We start from the raw sequence: 18199 nt of genomic DNA on the forward strand, positions 1-18199 counted from the left end.
CAGAATGTCAAATTCTCATAGGCATACCAACTCCGCTAGTAATGGCAACTATCGCACATTGGCAGCCACATCCAACTACCATAAGACTCTTTGCATTACAAAATTGAATCTCCCGTTTTTATGGGCGATCAAACACACATGCTACAGTGGAATTCTACCTTTTTACTAATTTATATGGTGAAGCAATTCCAGAACTCTCATATCCAGCATAGCTGTGCTCATTTGGAGGAAAACTCAGCATAAAAACAAATACAAATATAAAGAATAAAATACACATCTATTTCACCACTGCCTCCCTCAAGAACTCTTTCAACTACTATTTAGCAAATTTCTTTGAAGTGGAATTGTCCTGATCAATTTCTTTGCGAGATGCTTCCCACAGTCGATGTTCAATTCCCAATTTCCGAAGCTCCATCAGTCCTTCCTCAACTAAACAAGTAGAAACACGAAATTAAGTGTTTACTTGCATGAAGCTTGGGCTCACTCATAACATATGCAAGTAAACAAGCAACATGCTTTAAATTCAAATTTTTGTTAAGCCAACAAGGAAACAAAATGCTTAGAGGGTGGGAAATAGTGCAACAATACTTCCATGTGAAGAAATTAATTCTTATTGTAAACTTAAAATTACCATCAACAGCATCATGTGAACTTGGTGAATGCCCACTACGGCTGATCCAAAATTTAAGTCGCTCTTTGGCTGTATCGTCCTCTATGCCATGGGCTTTGGCTCTTCTCCAAAAATATGTAAGCCATGCCTACACAATATGTTGTATACATGGTCAGCAACATAATACTCTTATATACCTATTTCTGTGCATCAAACAAGACATACAAAAAACTAAAGGACAAATATTACTGTACAATATACTGCCGCATAACCAAGAATTATTTAACTGGGAGACTAATTCATTCAGAGAACACATTAGAATCCAATATTAAGCTCAGCAGTATGCCAACAGGTCTAGCTAAAGGAACCCAAGGCCTGTCTTTATAGGTTGGTGAGAAAAACAAAAGAGACAAGAATATGGAAATTGCAAAATTACATAGCAGATTCAATCCATTTTGCCAACAAATATGAAGTCTGATTTCAGCACACTAAAAGTACATGTTATTTCTTGATATTTATAATCAGAGACAGAAGTTAATAACCAGTTGGGTCAGAATAAGTTAGTGCCACTCAGCAGTCCAAAATAATTTTTAACAGGATTAATTACAGAATGAAATGCTAGCAAGCACCCTTGAGATAAAAATACAGATAACAAAGAGAGAACAGGCTTACCTCTTTGAAGAGAACATCCTCAGACTCCTCTGGACTTAATTCTGCAAGAAAGCATGCATTCCCGTGACCACAAGGAATTCATAATGCTATTAATCATCAAAGTCCAAGACAAAGAAAGCTGGTTACATCAAGATGATATGAAACAATGATAAAACCGAGAGAGAAGTTCACATTCCTCCTTTCTATCAATGGTTCTGTGTACCACCTCTCTCTCTCTCTCCCTCCCCTTAAGGGCACCCTAAACTGCAGGGCTTTAAGCTTTGTTAAATCATAACTCTTTCAAATGCTGACAATCAGAATTTGTCTACTAAGACAGACAAAACCATAAAAAGCTGTTCAATCCACTTCCCATGGGGAAAAATGGATAAATAAATACTCAATATTGGCCAGGATATTTGCAGCACAAAGGTATATAGCATTAGATAGACCAAGGGTATAACTTCACCACTGGGAGAGAAAGACAACATTTGCATGAGCAGGTAGGACCTACAAGAGCTCACCTACTATTTGAAGCAAATCAACTGAACAAGACTATATCTATTATTTGGAATCATCTTCAATTGTTTTCATTTTCTGAGCAGCACAGGTTCTTAACAACATCTTTTATTCAGTGCCATAGTTATTTTCCTTCATTTGGCATACAAACAAACAGAAAAAAAAAAAAAACAGAACAGAACAGCAAATAAATAAATAAATATGACTTACCAAATGCCTCCATAAACTTTGGATCACGTGGTGATTTGATATCTGAAAAACAGGACAGTAAAAGTTCAGTCAGATCAGTTGAGACAGCTTTAGAGATGGTCATCAGTGGCTAAAACATGCATTATATTACCAAAAATCAATAAAATCAGCTTGTGTTGGAAAAGCAGAAACCATAAGATCAAAGAAATCGAACAATAAGAAAAGCCATCAGAAGATTAAGCAAACATGTTACAAGTGTAACATACTTGTAACATGGAGCATACCTGACAATGAGAGTCTAACAGAATTTGCTCTTCTCTGTTGTGCCAATGCATGCACAATAGCCTCTTCAACCTTCAAAACACAACCAGAAATTTATTAAAGCAGTGGAATGAACATAGCACCAACATTTTTTTTCTTGAAGAGCGGGCACCTTCAAGGATGCAAGCTCCTTCAAACCCATTTCAACTGAAAGCATACTCTCAATATTTCCTTCTCCAGTCAGGTCATTTAAGTCCTCAACAAGTTTGCTCCTCTTTTCATTCTCATCATCACCTGCACGACGTTGTATATAGTCCCAAAACATGATAAATCTGTATGATATGATATGCAAAAGATGCTGCTATGTAAATCTAGTTAACAAGAAGTACAACTTTCGAGCAAAGATGAATATTGGCTATTAACCACAAAGCATACTAGCCTTTTTCTGAAAACTCCTCTTTAGCTTTTTGTCCAGCAGAAACAACCACCTCAAAAGGAAGAGGTGCTAATGATGACCAATATTCGTACTTTGACAATGCAATATCTGCACAGATACCTATAAAGCACAAAAAATAATATGTGAAATACTATGGCCTCAGCGATGCATAAACTTTATATTATCTACCTTTAGAATATATTACCACACTCTCAACCTTTCAAAAGTTGGACATGGGGCAGGATGAAGTAAATAAAAAAGATTCATAGTAGTTCATCCATGCCCTTCAAAATAACAGCCCCATTATCCAACAAGATAAGTCAAAAGAACAAAAATTGGAAAGGGAATGGTGCATTTCACTCAACATAATAAATGTTAAACATAAGATATCCAGTAGTTACCATATCTTGCAGCTAAGCCCCAGTAGCGAGCAAGCCAACACCTCTTAAGGACAACTTCTTCCTGAAATTCAGTTACATTAAGGGATCGATCTTCTCATGACAAATGATAGAGTGCTTGCATCTTGCAACAATATAAAGCACAAACCATCTCTTTCTGAGTCAGTATCATTCTTTGAGTCATTGAACGAAGGGCTTTTACTTCAGATTCAGCTCCATGAAGCTGCCTTATAACGGCTGTCACCTCATCTTTAGCATTCTAATTCAAGCAAAATAAATATATACATAAAGCATAAGGGAATACTGCATAGTAACAGCAAAAATTATTTCATTAATTTAGAAAGATAAAAGATTATGATAAAGGATTATACTGTACACCCAAGGGGTTACTTATTGATATACTTACCTCAACTTCAGATCTAAGAGACAAAATCTCCGTGTCTACAACATCTTTAGTTTGCTTTGCATCCTTAAGTGCAGCCTGTTAAGAGAAAAGAAAAGGAAATGAGATGATTCCTTTGTTTTTCTTTCCTTGAAGCTAAAATTGAAGAAAAAATTATGGAATCTCCTATTATCAGATGGAAACTGTCAAGTTTATCACAATAGTTGAGCCTCAAAATTTAACTCATTTTGCAGTCTAACAACAAGGCTGAGTTTGCTTAGCTCAAATCAACTTTAAACAAGAGGGAAAAAAAACTGAAATAGAGCTGTTAAGCCTAGAATTAATTATTTACTATATTGCAAACAGAGTAGATTTCCCAATTTCCAATTACCTCTCTTTGACGCAATGCAGCCTCTTTTCTGCAGATGGTAACACAAGATGTCACAAAAAAGTAAATAAATAAATCTAAAAAGGGGATAGAAAAAGGTATGCGTTAAGATTCTTAGAACTACAACCCACCTGCTTAGCAGTTTGGCTTCCAAAGATACACCTTCTCCAAGAGCAGCAACCTAAAAACTCAGAAATGACAGCAAAGTCAAATCACATTTGATATAATGATGGTTACTAAAAAGCATAAAAAATAAATACAAATATATAATAAGTCAACAATAAAGGCAAAGCTTTAAAATGTATAACCCAATCTAATATTATCAATACATAAAAAACCACTAGGAGAGTCAAGAAGTTACTTATGCAAGCAATGGAAAATGTTACAAAGAACCTTTGAAGTACACACACGCACACAAAAAGGAAAGTAAGATAAAACCCCAAAAAGAGCCTGAAAAATCTTATTGGTTCCTGAAGAACCACAAAGAGAGATTCCTCACACCAATTGCTTTATAGTATCAGAAAAACCAATCAATTACTTGTTTCTCAAGCTCTCTAACTCTAGCCTCCACATCTTTGCATTGTTCTTCCTCATGTCTGAGCTGCACGGTACATTCAACAATCATTAAACTGCAATCAAATGATAGAAGGTCCCATGATAGCTACCTGTTAAATTGACAGAGAAAGAACAAGAATTGCACACCTTGTCAAGGACATTCTCGTTTTCTTCTTGCAGCATATCAAGCTGCATAATGAACAATTATCAGTTTTGCAGATTGCCAGTTAAGAATTCATTTACTTCTTTCAAATAACAGAACACTAATGTGTATGCAAATTAGGCGTGATTAGCATACTTCATCACGGAGTGCAGAAGCCTCATGCTGATCTCCAGTATCTTTTGAGTTAAACCCAATGTCGGATGCGAATCTGCATTCATGGATGTTTACACTGTTCATTTGCTACATCAATAACCCAAAAGAACCTGCCTCAAGAACTAGTAATTTATATACAAACTTACACACATGTAAGAAAATGTCCTGGCTGTCTTAATGGGTAGGGAAAAAAAAAGGTGTTGCTTTCAAAGCAGGAATTTAATATTAAAGCTTAACCAGGAACCAAAGATAAAATAGTTCAGGATTCGCATTGTCAGATTTTGAAATTCTATATATGCAAGCAAAAAGACCATGAAAATGAAACAAGTAAAAATTATAAAATTACACGTCGTACAAGTTGGTATTTTATATTTTGATTGATCATCCAGAGAATGGTATCGTAGAAGAAGAAAACTCATTTAATTACTGTATTTTGTACCTTTTCTCTAGTTGCTGGTTTTTTGGAGGCTCTGAAGGTAGAGATACAGCAGTCCTCAGTGATGTTTTACTGGGTGGCGGTACAGGTGGTGCCACACGAAGAGAAACTGGTGACCTTCCAGCTGATGTTGATCGAACCGTCGGTGCTTCCTCTAAGAAGTTACGTGCTAACTAGTTTCAAAGTATCAGATATTCCAGTTAGCCTTCCTTATACACTACCAAAGTACACATAAATCGTACACATATCTAATTTCAAGTTTATAAAAAACCATAAAGCATTCCTAAAATGAGCAATAATCCGCGCTATTATCCCGCATTTATTAACATCTAATATAATTTCTTAACCGCCCAAATTTTCAATTAAAAACCAAATCCAAACTTAGAAGAAATTACGTAACAACAGAATTTAAGACACAAAGGTCAAATCCGATCTCATCGCAAACAAAAAGCAAACCACTAAAGTCACCATAACAAAAAAAAAAAAAAGTAAAGTTCAGCAATAGAGTAAATTTACCGCAGGTGAAGGAGATCTGCCGATCCTCGTAGAGTTCATAGCAGCTTTATTTCCAGCACCACCAGTGGTTGCTGTGGCGTTAACGTTCCTAGACAAAGCAAGAGGAGGAGGAGCACTATAACGGAACCCTAGATCGTCGCCGTCATTTTCGTCGTCGTCGTCGTCGGTGGTCTGCGAAGCCATGACCTGAGCCAGCCGCTGAGCAGCGGCTTTCGCGGCGAAGTTCTGCGTCCGCTTGATACTGGAAATGCCTGTGGCGGAGGAAGAACGTGAGTGGTGGGGTTGGTGACGTGCCGGCGACAATGTGGGCGAGTCAACAGCAGCGCCGGTGCTCCCCGACCCCGAGTCGCTACTCCATCGGCGCGTGTAGACCGGGCTCTCGGTTGGCCTCCGGTCCATGAAACCGAAGTAACTAAATCTTGAGTTAATTTAATTCTTTTTAGTTACAAGATAGAAAGGGGAATGCGGAAGCCTAGATGTTCGTAGAGGAGAGTAGGACACAAGATAACTATGCTTTGAGAGACAGTCGGCGAAATTTTTGTTTTGCTCTTTTTTTTTTTGTTTTGGTTTTTTCTTTTTAATATCTGTGTTCGGTCGTGTGAGATTGTGAATTGTGAGGACCGTGGAACGGAACGGGGAATTATTTTATGAATAGAAGTTGTTTTCATAAAAGTTTGTTAATTTTTATTTTAAACCATCTCATGTATTCACAATTTTGATATGCATGCGAAATATGTTTTTTTTTCTATTTTTGTTTTTTTTAACACATGTCATGATTTCATTGGATCGTTACAAATATCCAACTATAATTGACGTTTGGGTATTCCATCATCTTGTGGGGCAAACATAAGAAAATAATGGAGCATATGGTATTGTAGGATTTGGTTGAGTTCTTGCATGTGTTTGTTATGGAGCGATGGGCACTTGGTTAATGCTGGAAAGAAATATAATAGTATTGCACTGCGCCTCACAAACTTTGACCCTCTTCCTATGGTGGCACACCCCAAAAAAAAACACAATTCTGCCTCTTAACAGAAGTCAGACATCAACAACCACTGAACAGAAATGCAGAAGAAATTAACGACTGAGTGCATTACATATATGGCTTTTAAATCCAGGAGAAACCAGCCTTATTTCATTTCATAAACCTTCCAACGAATAGTCTCTTCAGTCTTGAAAATTGAGATCGACTTTTCTTGGGAAGTTTATGGCTTACCAGGGAGCTCTTGCTCTTCACACCCCTGATTTCATGCTCCTGCACCATATTCATCTTGGAACTGAGGTCTCTAATGGTTTCTCTCTTCTCATCATTTCTCCTTATTAACTCAGCCTGGTGACTTAAATTATCCTCTACAAGTTCCGACACCTTGAACCTTAGTTCATTCCATAGTTTCTCATCCTCTAACATAGCCGCTCGAGAATCATCGCTTGTATTTCGCCGGAATCCAATGCCAGCGATTTTCATTTTCTCTTGATTTTCATAGTCGCTTCCATCATCTGGTTTCATCTTCGTGTTCTTGCATGAGTCGGCTGGTATGTTCTCATCATCGGATTCGGTCTCGTGATCAGGATCTTCAGCAGTACTGGATTTGGAATGGAAATTAGATTGTCCACTCAATTCCTTACCTTCAAGACGTTCAACATAGTTTTGTAGCCCATGGACTTGGTTGACGGAGCTTGTCAAAGACAATACTGACCTTGGATGAGAATCCCGTTTGACTTCTGATCTCAGCTGGTCATACTTGTCAGCTAACGAGCGGTAGGATTTGTGCAAGTCTTCGACCATATGGATGAGCTCAGGTCTCTTTTCGTAGTACATTTCAGCCCTCTTAGCTAATGAATCTCCATCATCTTGCACGATAATGCTAAGAATTGCATTTATCTTCCTATCCAAATCTGCAATCAATTCACAAACATTACAATACGTAACTAACAAGGTTCAGCGTTAGGAACAATGCCATGCCATGAATAAAATTGTTCTAGGGTAATATAAAAAGTATACAAGAAGGTGTGACCACATTGTGAAATTTTAGGTATTACCCTTGGATGCAGTGGCATTGATGGATTCCATGGAATCGCCACTCACAACTGTGTACACCGGAGGCACAAATAAAAGCAAGAAAAAACTACGGAAAAAAGTGGTAAAGAACCCCACAAAATTGAAGAGAAATTGATTTCCAATGCGTATCACAAAAGCAAAGTTTTATTTTATTTTGCCTTGAAGGAATATTATTGAGCTTGTGTCTCCTTGAAGCAAATGCAATATCCATGACCGCTGGACTCGTTAACAGCAATGGGCCCAAGACGAACTGTTTCCTATTAATTTTGTCCCGCTTAACAAAGAAACTCCAGTTTAGTATATCAATCCTCAGACATCCAACTACATCAAAGGATTGATTCAGATGCACAACACAAGATCAACACCGTAATTTCGGAAACAAAGAAACAAACAAAAGGAAGGGGAAAAGAGACCGGAAGCCATATACAAAAAGATTGAATATTGGAGTGCTCTGGATGGAGACTCGAGAGTACCTGCAAGACAAGTTTGAAGCCATTGAGATTGCTGACGGAGAACTTGGCTGTCCACCCAAGAAGAAAAGGCACCAGCCTGGTCTTCTCTCTGTTCTTTATCCATACACAGCAAATTAAATGATCCACCGGAATAGGCTTGCGAAATCAAAGGAATAGGAATAGTGGGGATGAGAACCCCTTTAATAGTTTTTGGAGTACTACTTAAGGACGAACTCTATTTCCACTCAGAGTCTCCATTATCTAGTCTGTTACCAATTGATTACCAAATTTTTTTCGAATACCATAAGAGCAAACTGATAAAACGTTGCCTAACCGGAAAATTAATTCATTCCCATTTACTTTTTTCATGAAATTAATTTTATTAAAGTCGATTTGCCACTGTATACCTATTGTAACCCAAATTTGAACTCGTAAGTCCAATTCAATAGGTTCAACCAATAAGATGAAATTATTATTAAAAATATAAGTTTGATATATTAAATAAAATCAATATTTAAGAATAATATGTATTTGACTCAATGATATGATTATTAATAAAAACTAGAAGGTATAGTTCAAAATCCAACACTTAATTTTTTTTTGAAAGGTTAAATAATAAAATAAATAGTTAAATTGGTTCAATACCCTTTTGGTTCGATCTAACTCGGTTCAGCTGGAGTGTCGATAAGCTCTTAACTGATCCCATATTTATTTGGCTGAAATGAGCTTATCGGATTGAGTAGGCCAACGACTCTCAAATCATTCTACAATGCACAACGGTGATTGTATCTAGAAATATGAGTCAATTAAAAGGAATCCAATCCTTTGACTTTAGGGGTTAATTTTTGTTATTTTCTCACTGCCTTTCAAATCTAGTGTTTGTTTAAAATACATAAAAAAAAATTATTTAACAAAAACTAAAAGTGGTAAATGGATGGGTCTCATTCACACATAAAGATAACAAAATATAGAAAAGTTTGGTAGAACAAGTTTTGTGTTGGTCAAAACCAATTCACAGGCATGCACTGGTGCTAATCTATTAATCCAACATTTGTTATTCTTCATTTTAACTAATGTTCAATATCCTAAAAAATATAGAAATTATACTGGCATTCCTTTTTGGTATATCGTGAAATTCATGCCACACAAATATGTAATTTTAGTAAGAAATAACTGCTTACATCTGTTGGCTCTTGCTACATGAACTAAGTACCTTTTAAAACAGAAAAAAAAAAAAAATCTCTACGCAAGTTTTCCAGATTAAATTTGATCCTCATATGCCATTAAATTATTAAATAAAAAGATCCATCTTCCATCTGTATAACATCTATGGGCATCTTTGCAAGGATAATGAGTTCTTGCAACAAAAAGTCAGTTGGGAAGCTGGAAAAAACCTGCTAGTCATTTCATCCTAATTAACAAAAACATTTTTATGTATTTTTTTCCGTTGTTATTTTCTCTATCTGTTGGCTTAAAAACATCTTCCGTTGGAATGTCACAACGTGTCTGGCAAGGCCATGCCTAAGCAAAACCCAACATTCCCTTCACGGCAATGCATTGCGTAGTTTACCAATTTCGGTGGTCCTCTCATTATTTTTGTCTCAAATTTCTCCTATTGCCTCCATACGTGGCAGGGCTTCAGCCAAGGGAAATCTTAATTCTCAAGTATCGCCAAGAGTCAGATCCGGTCGTACCCAAACATATTTGATTTCCATGCCCAAGTGACTTTGGTCCATCCTTCTCCTCACTCCTTTTTCATTCTATTTCAATTTGTTAACCTTTCTTCCCGCTCCTCAGAATCATTATCTTCTCAAAAGTACAAATACAGCCTTCGGTTTTTGGATTCTGACACTGACAGATTATGGACTACCAAAATCAGCATCACAGCTGACAACAATATTACAAAACAATCCAAAGCAATCCACAATTCTAGTGTTTGTGAAGTAAGACCGAGTGGACCTAATTCCCACCCCCAATGACTTCAGGTAAGGTAGCTGTGAGAAATAGATGCTCAATGCCGCATCAATCACAGAGCCACTCAGATTGCGCAATCCCAACCTCTTTGCCACCATCCTCTCTTGGGCAGATTAGCAGCAATAGCAAACCAACCCTTACTTTCCATTCGGAGCATCTTGGCTTTCATGGCTTTTTTAGCACACTCACTTTCTATTGATGACTGCCTATATATTCAATGCAGTTCGTTGAGTCCATTTCCCGGCACTTTCTTTTCTTGTTTTAATTGTATTTCATTTTACACAATCACCATTTGGCAATTTTATTATTGCTGCAAGAGGTGAGCTTTAATGAAACCCGCCCGATTCACCATGGTCAACCAGCTCTTTCACTAACTCTTCTTTTCAATGGTAAAAACCCAACAGTACGAGGAAAATTCTGAAGCTCCGGGGGTACAAACCATCTTTCTGTGCACTCATCAAACCGGTCAATGGAACTCATTTCCAGCAGGTTGGCAATTGAAGGGAACGCTGCAATTGCCAACCAAAAAGACTGGATACTGTGTTGAGTGAGAATCATGCAGAGCACTCCACCCTAACGTCAACCTACCCCAAAATTGACCACATGGTTCCGTCTCCCACTTTCAAGTTGAGTCTTGATTTTAACAGGTCTTAGTTTTACCAGGAATGATTAGGGAGGTGATTATTTATGGTTTAATGGCAAAGTCAACCTCATTGGCCCTCCGATAAAGCAATGCTGATGCTTCCACCCTGTAATTTTTTAGGAGGGGCAGAAAAGGAGAAAGAGAAAGCATGTTAAGTCTAACCCGCTAAAAATTGCCAGCATACAATTAACTGACAAGTATAGACAATCTCACCAGCCGGGGTGGACAACAAATTTTCCAGTAGATAGAGCCCAATTCACCTGTTCAAAACAATACCATGAATTAAACCACAAGAGACTTGATTTAGGATACAAGATCAGGTAAACTACTCACCATTCTATCATCATTAAATCCACAATAAGATACACGTTTCTTAATTAGATAAGTAAGAACTATTCACACATAAATGTTAAGCAGAGAATAAGTATCACTACTAAGCAATTCAGAGAAGGTCGATAAAAAATGTAGTCTTAAACTTTGCCAGAAACAACTATATTTAAACAATTAAATGACTCCAAGAACAGAATTTGTTTGGAAAGCAAGAAATTTCAAGAATCAGTACCTTATCAGTTCCAAGAGAGTTGGCCACCACATGTGTGACATGCTCATCTATCTGATTTGTGCACACAGCTCCAAATTGCTCAGCTGTTTGCCACAATGGGTGTAGGTGAGGATTGGCTTCACCAACAGGAAATACCCTACTAAACACTATGCGACAACCAGCCAAAATCTTCCGTTGCTCTGAGGCTAGGATATTTCTAACATCTACATCATCTAAATTCTGATGTGAAAAGAAATCTTGATGTATTCTCTCAATAACCTATTTGACCAAAAATAGGGGAAAGACATAAATATTAATTTTTCATAAATGATGAGATCAAGCAAAACTGTCATCTCACCGCCAAAGAAGATGCCAACGTCCCATCTTCTGGTCTCTCATCATGGTCAATCTCAAGAAGAGAAGGACCTAGAAGCCCAAATTGGCGTCGACTACAAGGGAAATAAGTATACCTGTAGACCATACGATTAGATGAGCATGGAGATCAAGACAGTGACATGAATCAAAATTTTATAGTATTCAATCAAGGAATGCATACCTCTCTACAACAATCAAGTTAAGCTTATTATGCGGCCAGACTCTGACAGAATCATCAATTATAACCACAGCCGATTCCATACCCAGAACCCCTTCCAGATCCTTACTCCGAGGAACCCTCTCATCACCATCAAAGGGATCTCCGTCGTCACCCCTAGAAATGACACGTCCAGCAAACAAAACCCCTTTTGGATCAAGCACTTTTGCCATCTCCGTGGCATATAGCTTGTTCCCCATTGTGTAAAGATGCAGCTCATACAACTTACTAGCCTGAAATCATGACAGAGAATACAGTGAGTGTTTCACTTAAAACTCAAATCCTAAAAGGAGAGAACTGAAGCGAAGAAAAAAATCATAATGACTCACCTTCTCTAAGAAATTCCAAATTCCAGGTCGCAATTTGGTCCACATTCCCATATGATGAAAGCGGAAAAGATGTCTCTCTGGTTTTTCACGATCCTGTTCCTCTTTCTTTCTCAAGATCTCCTCATGCACCGGGTCTACTTCAATAAACTGAAAAGATGAAAAGTAAATAGTTTAAACAAGCACCTTTACCAGATAAAATTAAAAAAGAAAAGAAAAGAAAGTTAGCACTTCATTTATGAGAACTCACTTTGGCTGAATTAAGAAGTGTATGATCTAGATCCAAAACAAGACAGAGTTTGCGTGCAGAAAACATTTTCTTCTGTTCTTCTATCCTCCTTGCCCTTTCTCTCTGGATAGCTGCCTTTTGCTGGTCATCATATCTTTCGAAAAGATGTTCAACATCTCCCCATGCATTCTGTGAATGAGGACCTGTTGCACCTGCTTCAGGTGCTAAACCAGCCCCAGTCTGCTGATCCTCAGAATTAGAAACTAGTGCTTTCATATCCATGCTGTCAGACTTAATTAGTACTGGTTGGGGGACTAAATTGTGGGACACTGGTGACAGACTAGTCAATGCTTGTGACACAGACACAATACCAGCAATATTTTTAAGATTATTAGTGAATTGTTGAGTGATATCTGGTGGTGGAACAAGCTGAGATTGCATCGGTTTTGATTCTGTCTGACTGTCCAGCTTTTGGGCATTCAGATTATCCTTGCTTCCCTGGGTGCTTGAAGTAAGGGCACCATTTGTTTTTAATTGATCAGGTCCCATGCTACCACTCCTTTGAAGTGAATTTCCATGAAGAACACGGCGAGGGTCACGAGGTTTCATGCGAATTTTTCCGGACTCATCCTGAAAAGTTATCAATTATTTAACACCAAGACTAAAAGATGATGAAATAAATATTAATTTTTGAAGATGTTAAAACTAAAAGCAACTTATACAATTTCATTTATCCTCATTTGGGAGAAACAAGGTAATGGCATGGAGATGAGAAACTTGCAGAAGAGGCAGATGCTTAAAGCAAGTATGATTCCCACATTTTTCAAGGTAAACATAATAAAATTAAGTGCTCACCGGAGAAGGAACCTGAAGATTTCCCGCAGGTTTTGACGAAATCCCAGACGAAATTGAAGGAACATTGTTCACAGAAGGGGAGGGAATGACATTTGTGGAGGAAACTACTCCCAGTAATGAATTTGAGCTTGGCTGATGAAATGTACTTTTTACAGGATCGGGGGATTTCTGCTGGGCTTCAGCTCCTAATCTCTGCTGTTGTCCCATCTTAAGTATGTTTATCAGCATGGTTGGATTCACTGCAATATCTTTCAACAAAGCAGGTAACGAAGGGGTACTCGTACTTGTCACTGGCACCTGCTCATTTGTACCAACAGTGATATTAGTTTTACCACTTAGAGTACTTGAACTAGTTACTCCATTATCCATTTTCCTGGAATTGGATTCCAAATTCTCTGCAGTTTGGTTTCTGTTTGTTATCTGAGACCCAATAGCATCAGTGTCCTCTAACCAGCCACCAATTCCAGACACAGTTTGCACATCCCTAGCAACCCCCAAATTTTCCAACTCATTCCTTTGTCTTTTAAGTGCAGGGCTATCCAAAATAGGTTCTTCAACACTCTTTTTCTTTCTTGAATCCATTATTCCTCCAACAGGTGCCACTTTAGATGCATTATGCAAGAGCCGTTCATTGAGATCCAAAGCACTTGCATTAGAGTTGGCAAACCAAAGCCTAGGGTCTCTGCTTTTTGCTAAGGATTTCGACACTATATTAGACACAGAACTCATTGGTGTCGCATTTCTAGTTGTAATCTGTCCCTGCAAGCTGGAACTAGCACTATCAACTAGAGGTGCTGAAGAAACAATTGGATGCCCCAAAATGGGCAGATTTGGTTTAAAGTTACCAATGCTGGAGGAACTAGAAACTTCCCCACCATTATCACCACCCTCATCACCAGATTCTTCAGAAGGGGTTGGGCTTGGAAGTCTATCACTTGAAAAGAAAGAACCTTGACCAAATTTTTGTTGATAGGTAGAAAAGGCTTTGAGGGCATCTGTTTCATAAGGGTGCAATTTATCACCTTCTGCATCATGTGAACCTTTACCTGTCATAAACCCTGATTTAACCATGACATCTCCGCTTGTCAATGGCTTGTTTACAGGCAAACATGGTGTTGTTTCTCGCGTTGGTGAAGGAAGGCTGTCTGCATCATGATCCTTGTGAAGGTCTAGCAGGGGCAGTGAAATCCCTCTATTCCTAAAATTAGGTACTCCTGGCTTTAAAGTTTCTGTTAATGCATTTGGCTTATTATTAATTACAAACTTGGCAGATGAAGGCAACTTATTTGTGACAGTCAAATCATGACAAATATTTTCAGGTAAAGCATCAGGATCCTTCTTGTTAACTCCGTCTACAACCTTCATATCCTTCTCTGTATCAATTGCTCTAGCAGGGGAATTCAGAGAGATCAACATGACATCAATCTGTAAAAACAGACACCATCTTTAAGTTTCCATGAATACAAAACAATCTTCCTAAGCTAACAGTTCCTAAACAAACAAGTCAAGAACCACACCTCTTTCATCTTGTCAGGAGGGAACAGAGAGGGATCATGACCCTTTACAATGGAAAGTAACCTGTTCCCAAATGCAAAACAAAGGTATAACTAATTGAACTGATTTCATGAAAAATTTGAACAAAGAAAAGCCATTAAAATCAAATAAAACCTTGATAAAATGGCCACATTCTGTTCCTTTGAATTACAGTTCAGAGCAACAAATGCCTACAATGAAAACGAAATCAGACTCTAATATTTACAACCAGCATTTTACAATGAATTAACCAAGTATTTCATATAACTGTCAGGTAAACAACTATTCAAAAATAACTCCTGGATGGCTTACAGAATTAATTGCTCCAAACGCCAGTTGAATAAGGGCATCCTTCGCGGGAACACTGCATTCCAATATCAAAGCTCGCAAGCTCTCCAGAGCATTCTGCAGTCTGGAACAAACTCCCTCGAATGATCTACAAACAGAAGAAAAAGGGAAAAAAAGATCAACTCAACAAAGCCATCTAACTCACTAAGCTCCAATATAGGCAATTTTTTCAATGCAATATTCGTACTTCTCTGCTTCAATCACAGTAACCCCTTCCAGTACTCCCCGAATCAAGTTAGCACGCTTCTCCAGCTCATCCGAGTTACCAACATTACCATCCTCACTACTCAAAACCTTTTCTTTAGGCTCCGAATCTAAATCAATCTCCCCCTCTTCCAACTCCCCTTCTTCCTTGTCTAGATTCACAACCTTGTCCTCCTCCATTTCATCCTCACTATCATCATCAATCACAACTTTAACAGCTAAATTTCCACTACTACCCTTCTCCTCTTTGCTATTTACAGAAGCCACCGAAGACGACGGCGACGATCGCTTGGAGTTCTTGTTCTCGTCTTGTTGTGGTTGTTCAAAATCCTTAACAAAAATCTCATTCAGAGGTTTATTCTGAACTGCTTGTGCCCAAGCAAAATTATACAAACCCGAAGCATACCCTCGAATAACCGACGGGTACTTGCACAGATCCTGCATCGTCCAAACTCTTGAATTCGAATTCGCTTCTCCTCCTTTCGACGACTTCGATTCCTTCAAAATCTTAACATCTTGCTTGTTAAAATCTTCCTCACTGATCTCCTCTATTGAGGCTGAATCCGAAATTTCACCTTCTTCAACATCCTCCACTTTAGTTTCATCTTTTCCCATCTCAACTAGGGTTTCCTCGTTTTTCTTTAATTTACTCCACTCGATCCAATTAGATCCAACAACATACATGTATTTACACCAAAATATTTTAGAAAAACAAGCAATCGATCCAAATCTAAGCTCTTAACGCAAAAAAAAAAATATTTACGAAATTTTCTTCACTAGATCACCAATTGGATTAGAGTGAATAATTAACCCGATAAATTAAGATCTGTAACCAATTTAAACTGGAAATTCTTATTTTCAAGATTTGAACTCAGATCTGCTCGATTTTTGAGGATTTTAAGACGGTGGCGACAAATATTGCTTTCGTAAGATCGAAGTTGAGGTGAGAGGAAAGATGGAAATTGGGAAGAGAAAAATAAAATTTAAAAATAAAATTAAATAGAACAACTTGAAAATATAGAGAGAGAAAGAGCGAGGAAAGAAAGAGGCGCAAGGGAAGGAGAGTTATAAGGTGATGGAGAATCTAGGACACGCTAGAGTTTTGAATCTGGACCGCACACGTCAGAGATCCAGAAACAAAAGGTGTGCTTTGGTGAGCGTAGTGTGATGTAACTAGGAATAGCTCGTGGAGATGAGAGCGATGAGTCAAATGGGTTTTGGGTCGGTTTCTCAAGATCCAGATCCTTTTCAGCTTATTAAATGTTGCATGATATGAAATATAATTTGAAAAAAAAATTAAGAAAAAAATATTTAAAGAATAAAGAGGTTTTTATTTGAATGCACATTTACAAATAAAGTGAAAGACTTATTTATAAGTTAATAATTTTTTAATCTTAATTTTAATTCAATTCAATTTATATTCAAATTTAGATATATAATCAAATTTAAAAGTTCAAATCAGATTATGTTTCTAGTGTCTGATATATTATGTTCTTTAACTTATTCTGAACCTTTTTGATTATAACATAATGGATATTCACATATATATTCATAATACTCATCTTGAATATCCATTGTATTAAGAATATATTTCGTTAAAATTTTACTAGAAAAAAACCTCATGAGAAAAAAGTCCGAATGAAGTAAAATGAGTATATAATTCTATTTAAGAATATACTTTTGAAATATTACTTCATTAAAAACCTTACCTTGATGAAGAAAAAGAAGATAGTTCGTATTTTGCTCCCTTGATGACTGCATTATTTAAAATCTTTAAAATGGAGCATTCTAATTTTTGTACCAAATTTTCAAATGTTACAGTAGAAAGGGTTTTGGTAAATAAATCTGCTAGATTGTCATTGAACAAATTTTTTGAATACTAATATCACATTTTTCTTAGAGATCATGCTTGAAAATTTTTTTTGATGAAATATGTTTTGTATTATCGCTTTCAATGTATTCTTCCTATGCAAGCGGTATTATCTTCATATAACGTTGTTGGAATTTCTTTTTTAATTGACAAGCTACATATTCCTTAGATATGTTGAGTTACAGAATTTAACTAAACACGTTCACGACTTATCTTGTAAATTGCCAAAATTTTCTAAAAGGTTAGAAAAAGTAGCAAATATAGTTGCTTTACAAAATACTACGAAATAGTTGTACCTCAATATGTGAATAAGTAATTTATCTGGGATTGAGCCTTATGTGGATCAAATAAATATTCTGCATTTGCATAGCTTATTAAATTTGATTTTAATACATTTTAGTAATATAAATGTAAAGCTCGACTTTATAAAATACTTATCATGACATACATGTGATGGATAGCATGTTTACATGCTAGGAAAGCCCCAAAAAATCGACAAAAGTCGGTATTGTACCTAGAGGTACAATAAAGTTGATCTAAACTTCGAACTAGGTCAAATAGAGATTTTAAGGTGAAATTCAAAATTTTATAGTTCAGGAATGACTTAAAATGGTGATTCGAAGTTCGAGGATCAATTTGAAGTCAAACTGAAATTTTCACTATTTAGGGGTAAAATAGTAATTTTGCCACCCTGAGGGTAAATCGGTAAATTTTCACCCCCAACACTTGTCAAGACCAAGGGATTTTATTCATCATAGAAATGGATAAATATGAGAAAATGTGTGGTGGAGAATTAAAGAATTAAAGGATAAATATTTAAAGTGTGGACCAATCACAAAGTGCCATGTGTCAAGCTTTATTATCTTATTATTAAGTTATAAAAATCAGCATAGAATCAGCCCATTCTCACCATAAGGGT

The 18199-nt window shown here is 37.0% G+C and overlaps 3 protein-coding genes across 3 annotated transcripts; all 3 read right to left on the reverse strand.

The window, feature by feature from the left end:
- LOC18608858 (coiled-coil domain-containing protein SCD2) lies at positions 59 to 6295 on the reverse strand. The gene is made up of 17 exons (XM_007043760.2): positions 5655 to 6295; positions 5142 to 5311; positions 4685 to 4757; positions 4534 to 4575; positions 4370 to 4432; positions 3963 to 4012; positions 3835 to 3862; positions 3468 to 3542; positions 3210 to 3320; positions 3065 to 3125; positions 2667 to 2783; positions 2400 to 2521; positions 2251 to 2320; positions 1988 to 2029; positions 1283 to 1323; positions 632 to 758; positions 59 to 429 (listed from the first exon to the last, which is right to left on the reverse strand). The coding sequence occupies exons 1-17, from the start codon at positions 6051 to 6053 to the stop codon at positions 317 to 319; spliced, it is 1704 nt and encodes a 567-aa protein (XP_007043822.2). The 5' UTR covers positions 6054 to 6295; the 3' UTR covers positions 59 to 316.
- On the reverse strand, positions 6583 to 7764 carry LOC18608859 (protein NETWORKED 3A). The gene is made up of 2 exons (XM_018115144.1): positions 7695 to 7764; positions 6583 to 7550 (listed from the first exon to the last, which is right to left on the reverse strand). The coding sequence occupies exons 1-2, from the start codon at positions 7723 to 7725 to the stop codon at positions 6790 to 6792; spliced, it is 792 nt and encodes a 263-aa protein (XP_017970633.1). The 5' UTR covers positions 7726 to 7764; the 3' UTR covers positions 6583 to 6789.
- Positions 9301 to 16422, reverse strand: LOC18608860 (RNA polymerase II C-terminal domain phosphatase-like 3). Its single transcript, XM_007043768.2, has 12 exons — positions 15394 to 16422; positions 15171 to 15294; positions 14994 to 15049; positions 14843 to 14903; positions 13326 to 14750; positions 12492 to 13100; positions 12245 to 12391; positions 11880 to 12148; positions 11682 to 11793; positions 11345 to 11602; positions 10996 to 11042; positions 9301 to 10888 (listed from the first exon to the last, which is right to left on the reverse strand). Exons 1-12 carry the CDS (start codon positions 16092 to 16094, stop codon positions 10825 to 10827), a joined length of 3873 nt encoding a protein of 1290 aa, XP_007043830.2. The 5' UTR covers positions 16095 to 16422; the 3' UTR covers positions 9301 to 10824.

The sequence above is a fragment of the Theobroma cacao genome, chromosome 2 (genome assembly GCF_000208745.1).
Source record: "Theobroma cacao cultivar B97-61/B2 chromosome 2, Criollo_cocoa_genome_V2, whole genome shotgun sequence".
Classification (NCBI taxonomy): domain Eukaryota; kingdom Viridiplantae; phylum Streptophyta; class Magnoliopsida; order Malvales; family Malvaceae; genus Theobroma; species Theobroma cacao.

Coding starts and splice junctions, on each gene's coding strand:
- LOC18608859 (XM_018115144.1), bottom strand. CDS start 7,725: ATGGAATCCATCAATGCCACTGCATCCAAGG. Junction 7,551..7,694: donor CAATGCCACTGCATCCAAGG/GTAATACCTAAA, acceptor AATTGATTGCAG/ATTTGGATAGGAAGATAAAT.
- LOC18608858 (XM_007043760.2), bottom strand. CDS start 6,053: ATGGACCGGAGGCCAACCGAGAGCCCGGTCTACACGCGCCGATGGAGT. Junction 5,312..5,654: donor GCAGATCTCCTTCACCTGCG/GTAAATTTACTC, acceptor CTTTGAAACTAG/TTAGCACGTAACTTCTTAGA. Junction 2,784..3,064: donor GGGCTTAGCTGCAAGATATG/GTAACTACTGGA, acceptor TGTGCTTTATAG/GTATCTGTGCAGATATTGCA.
- LOC18608860 (XM_007043768.2), bottom strand. CDS start 16,094: ATGTATGTTGTTGGATCTAATTGGATCGAGTGGAGTAAATTAAAGAAA. Junction 15,050..15,170: donor CGTTTGGAGCAATTAATTCT/GTAAGCCATCCA, acceptor TTTTCATTGTAG/GCATTTGTTGCTCTGAACTG. Junction 14,904..14,993: donor AATGTGGCCATTTTATCAAG/GTTTTATTTGAT, acceptor ATTTGGGAACAG/GTTACTTTCCATTGTAAAGG.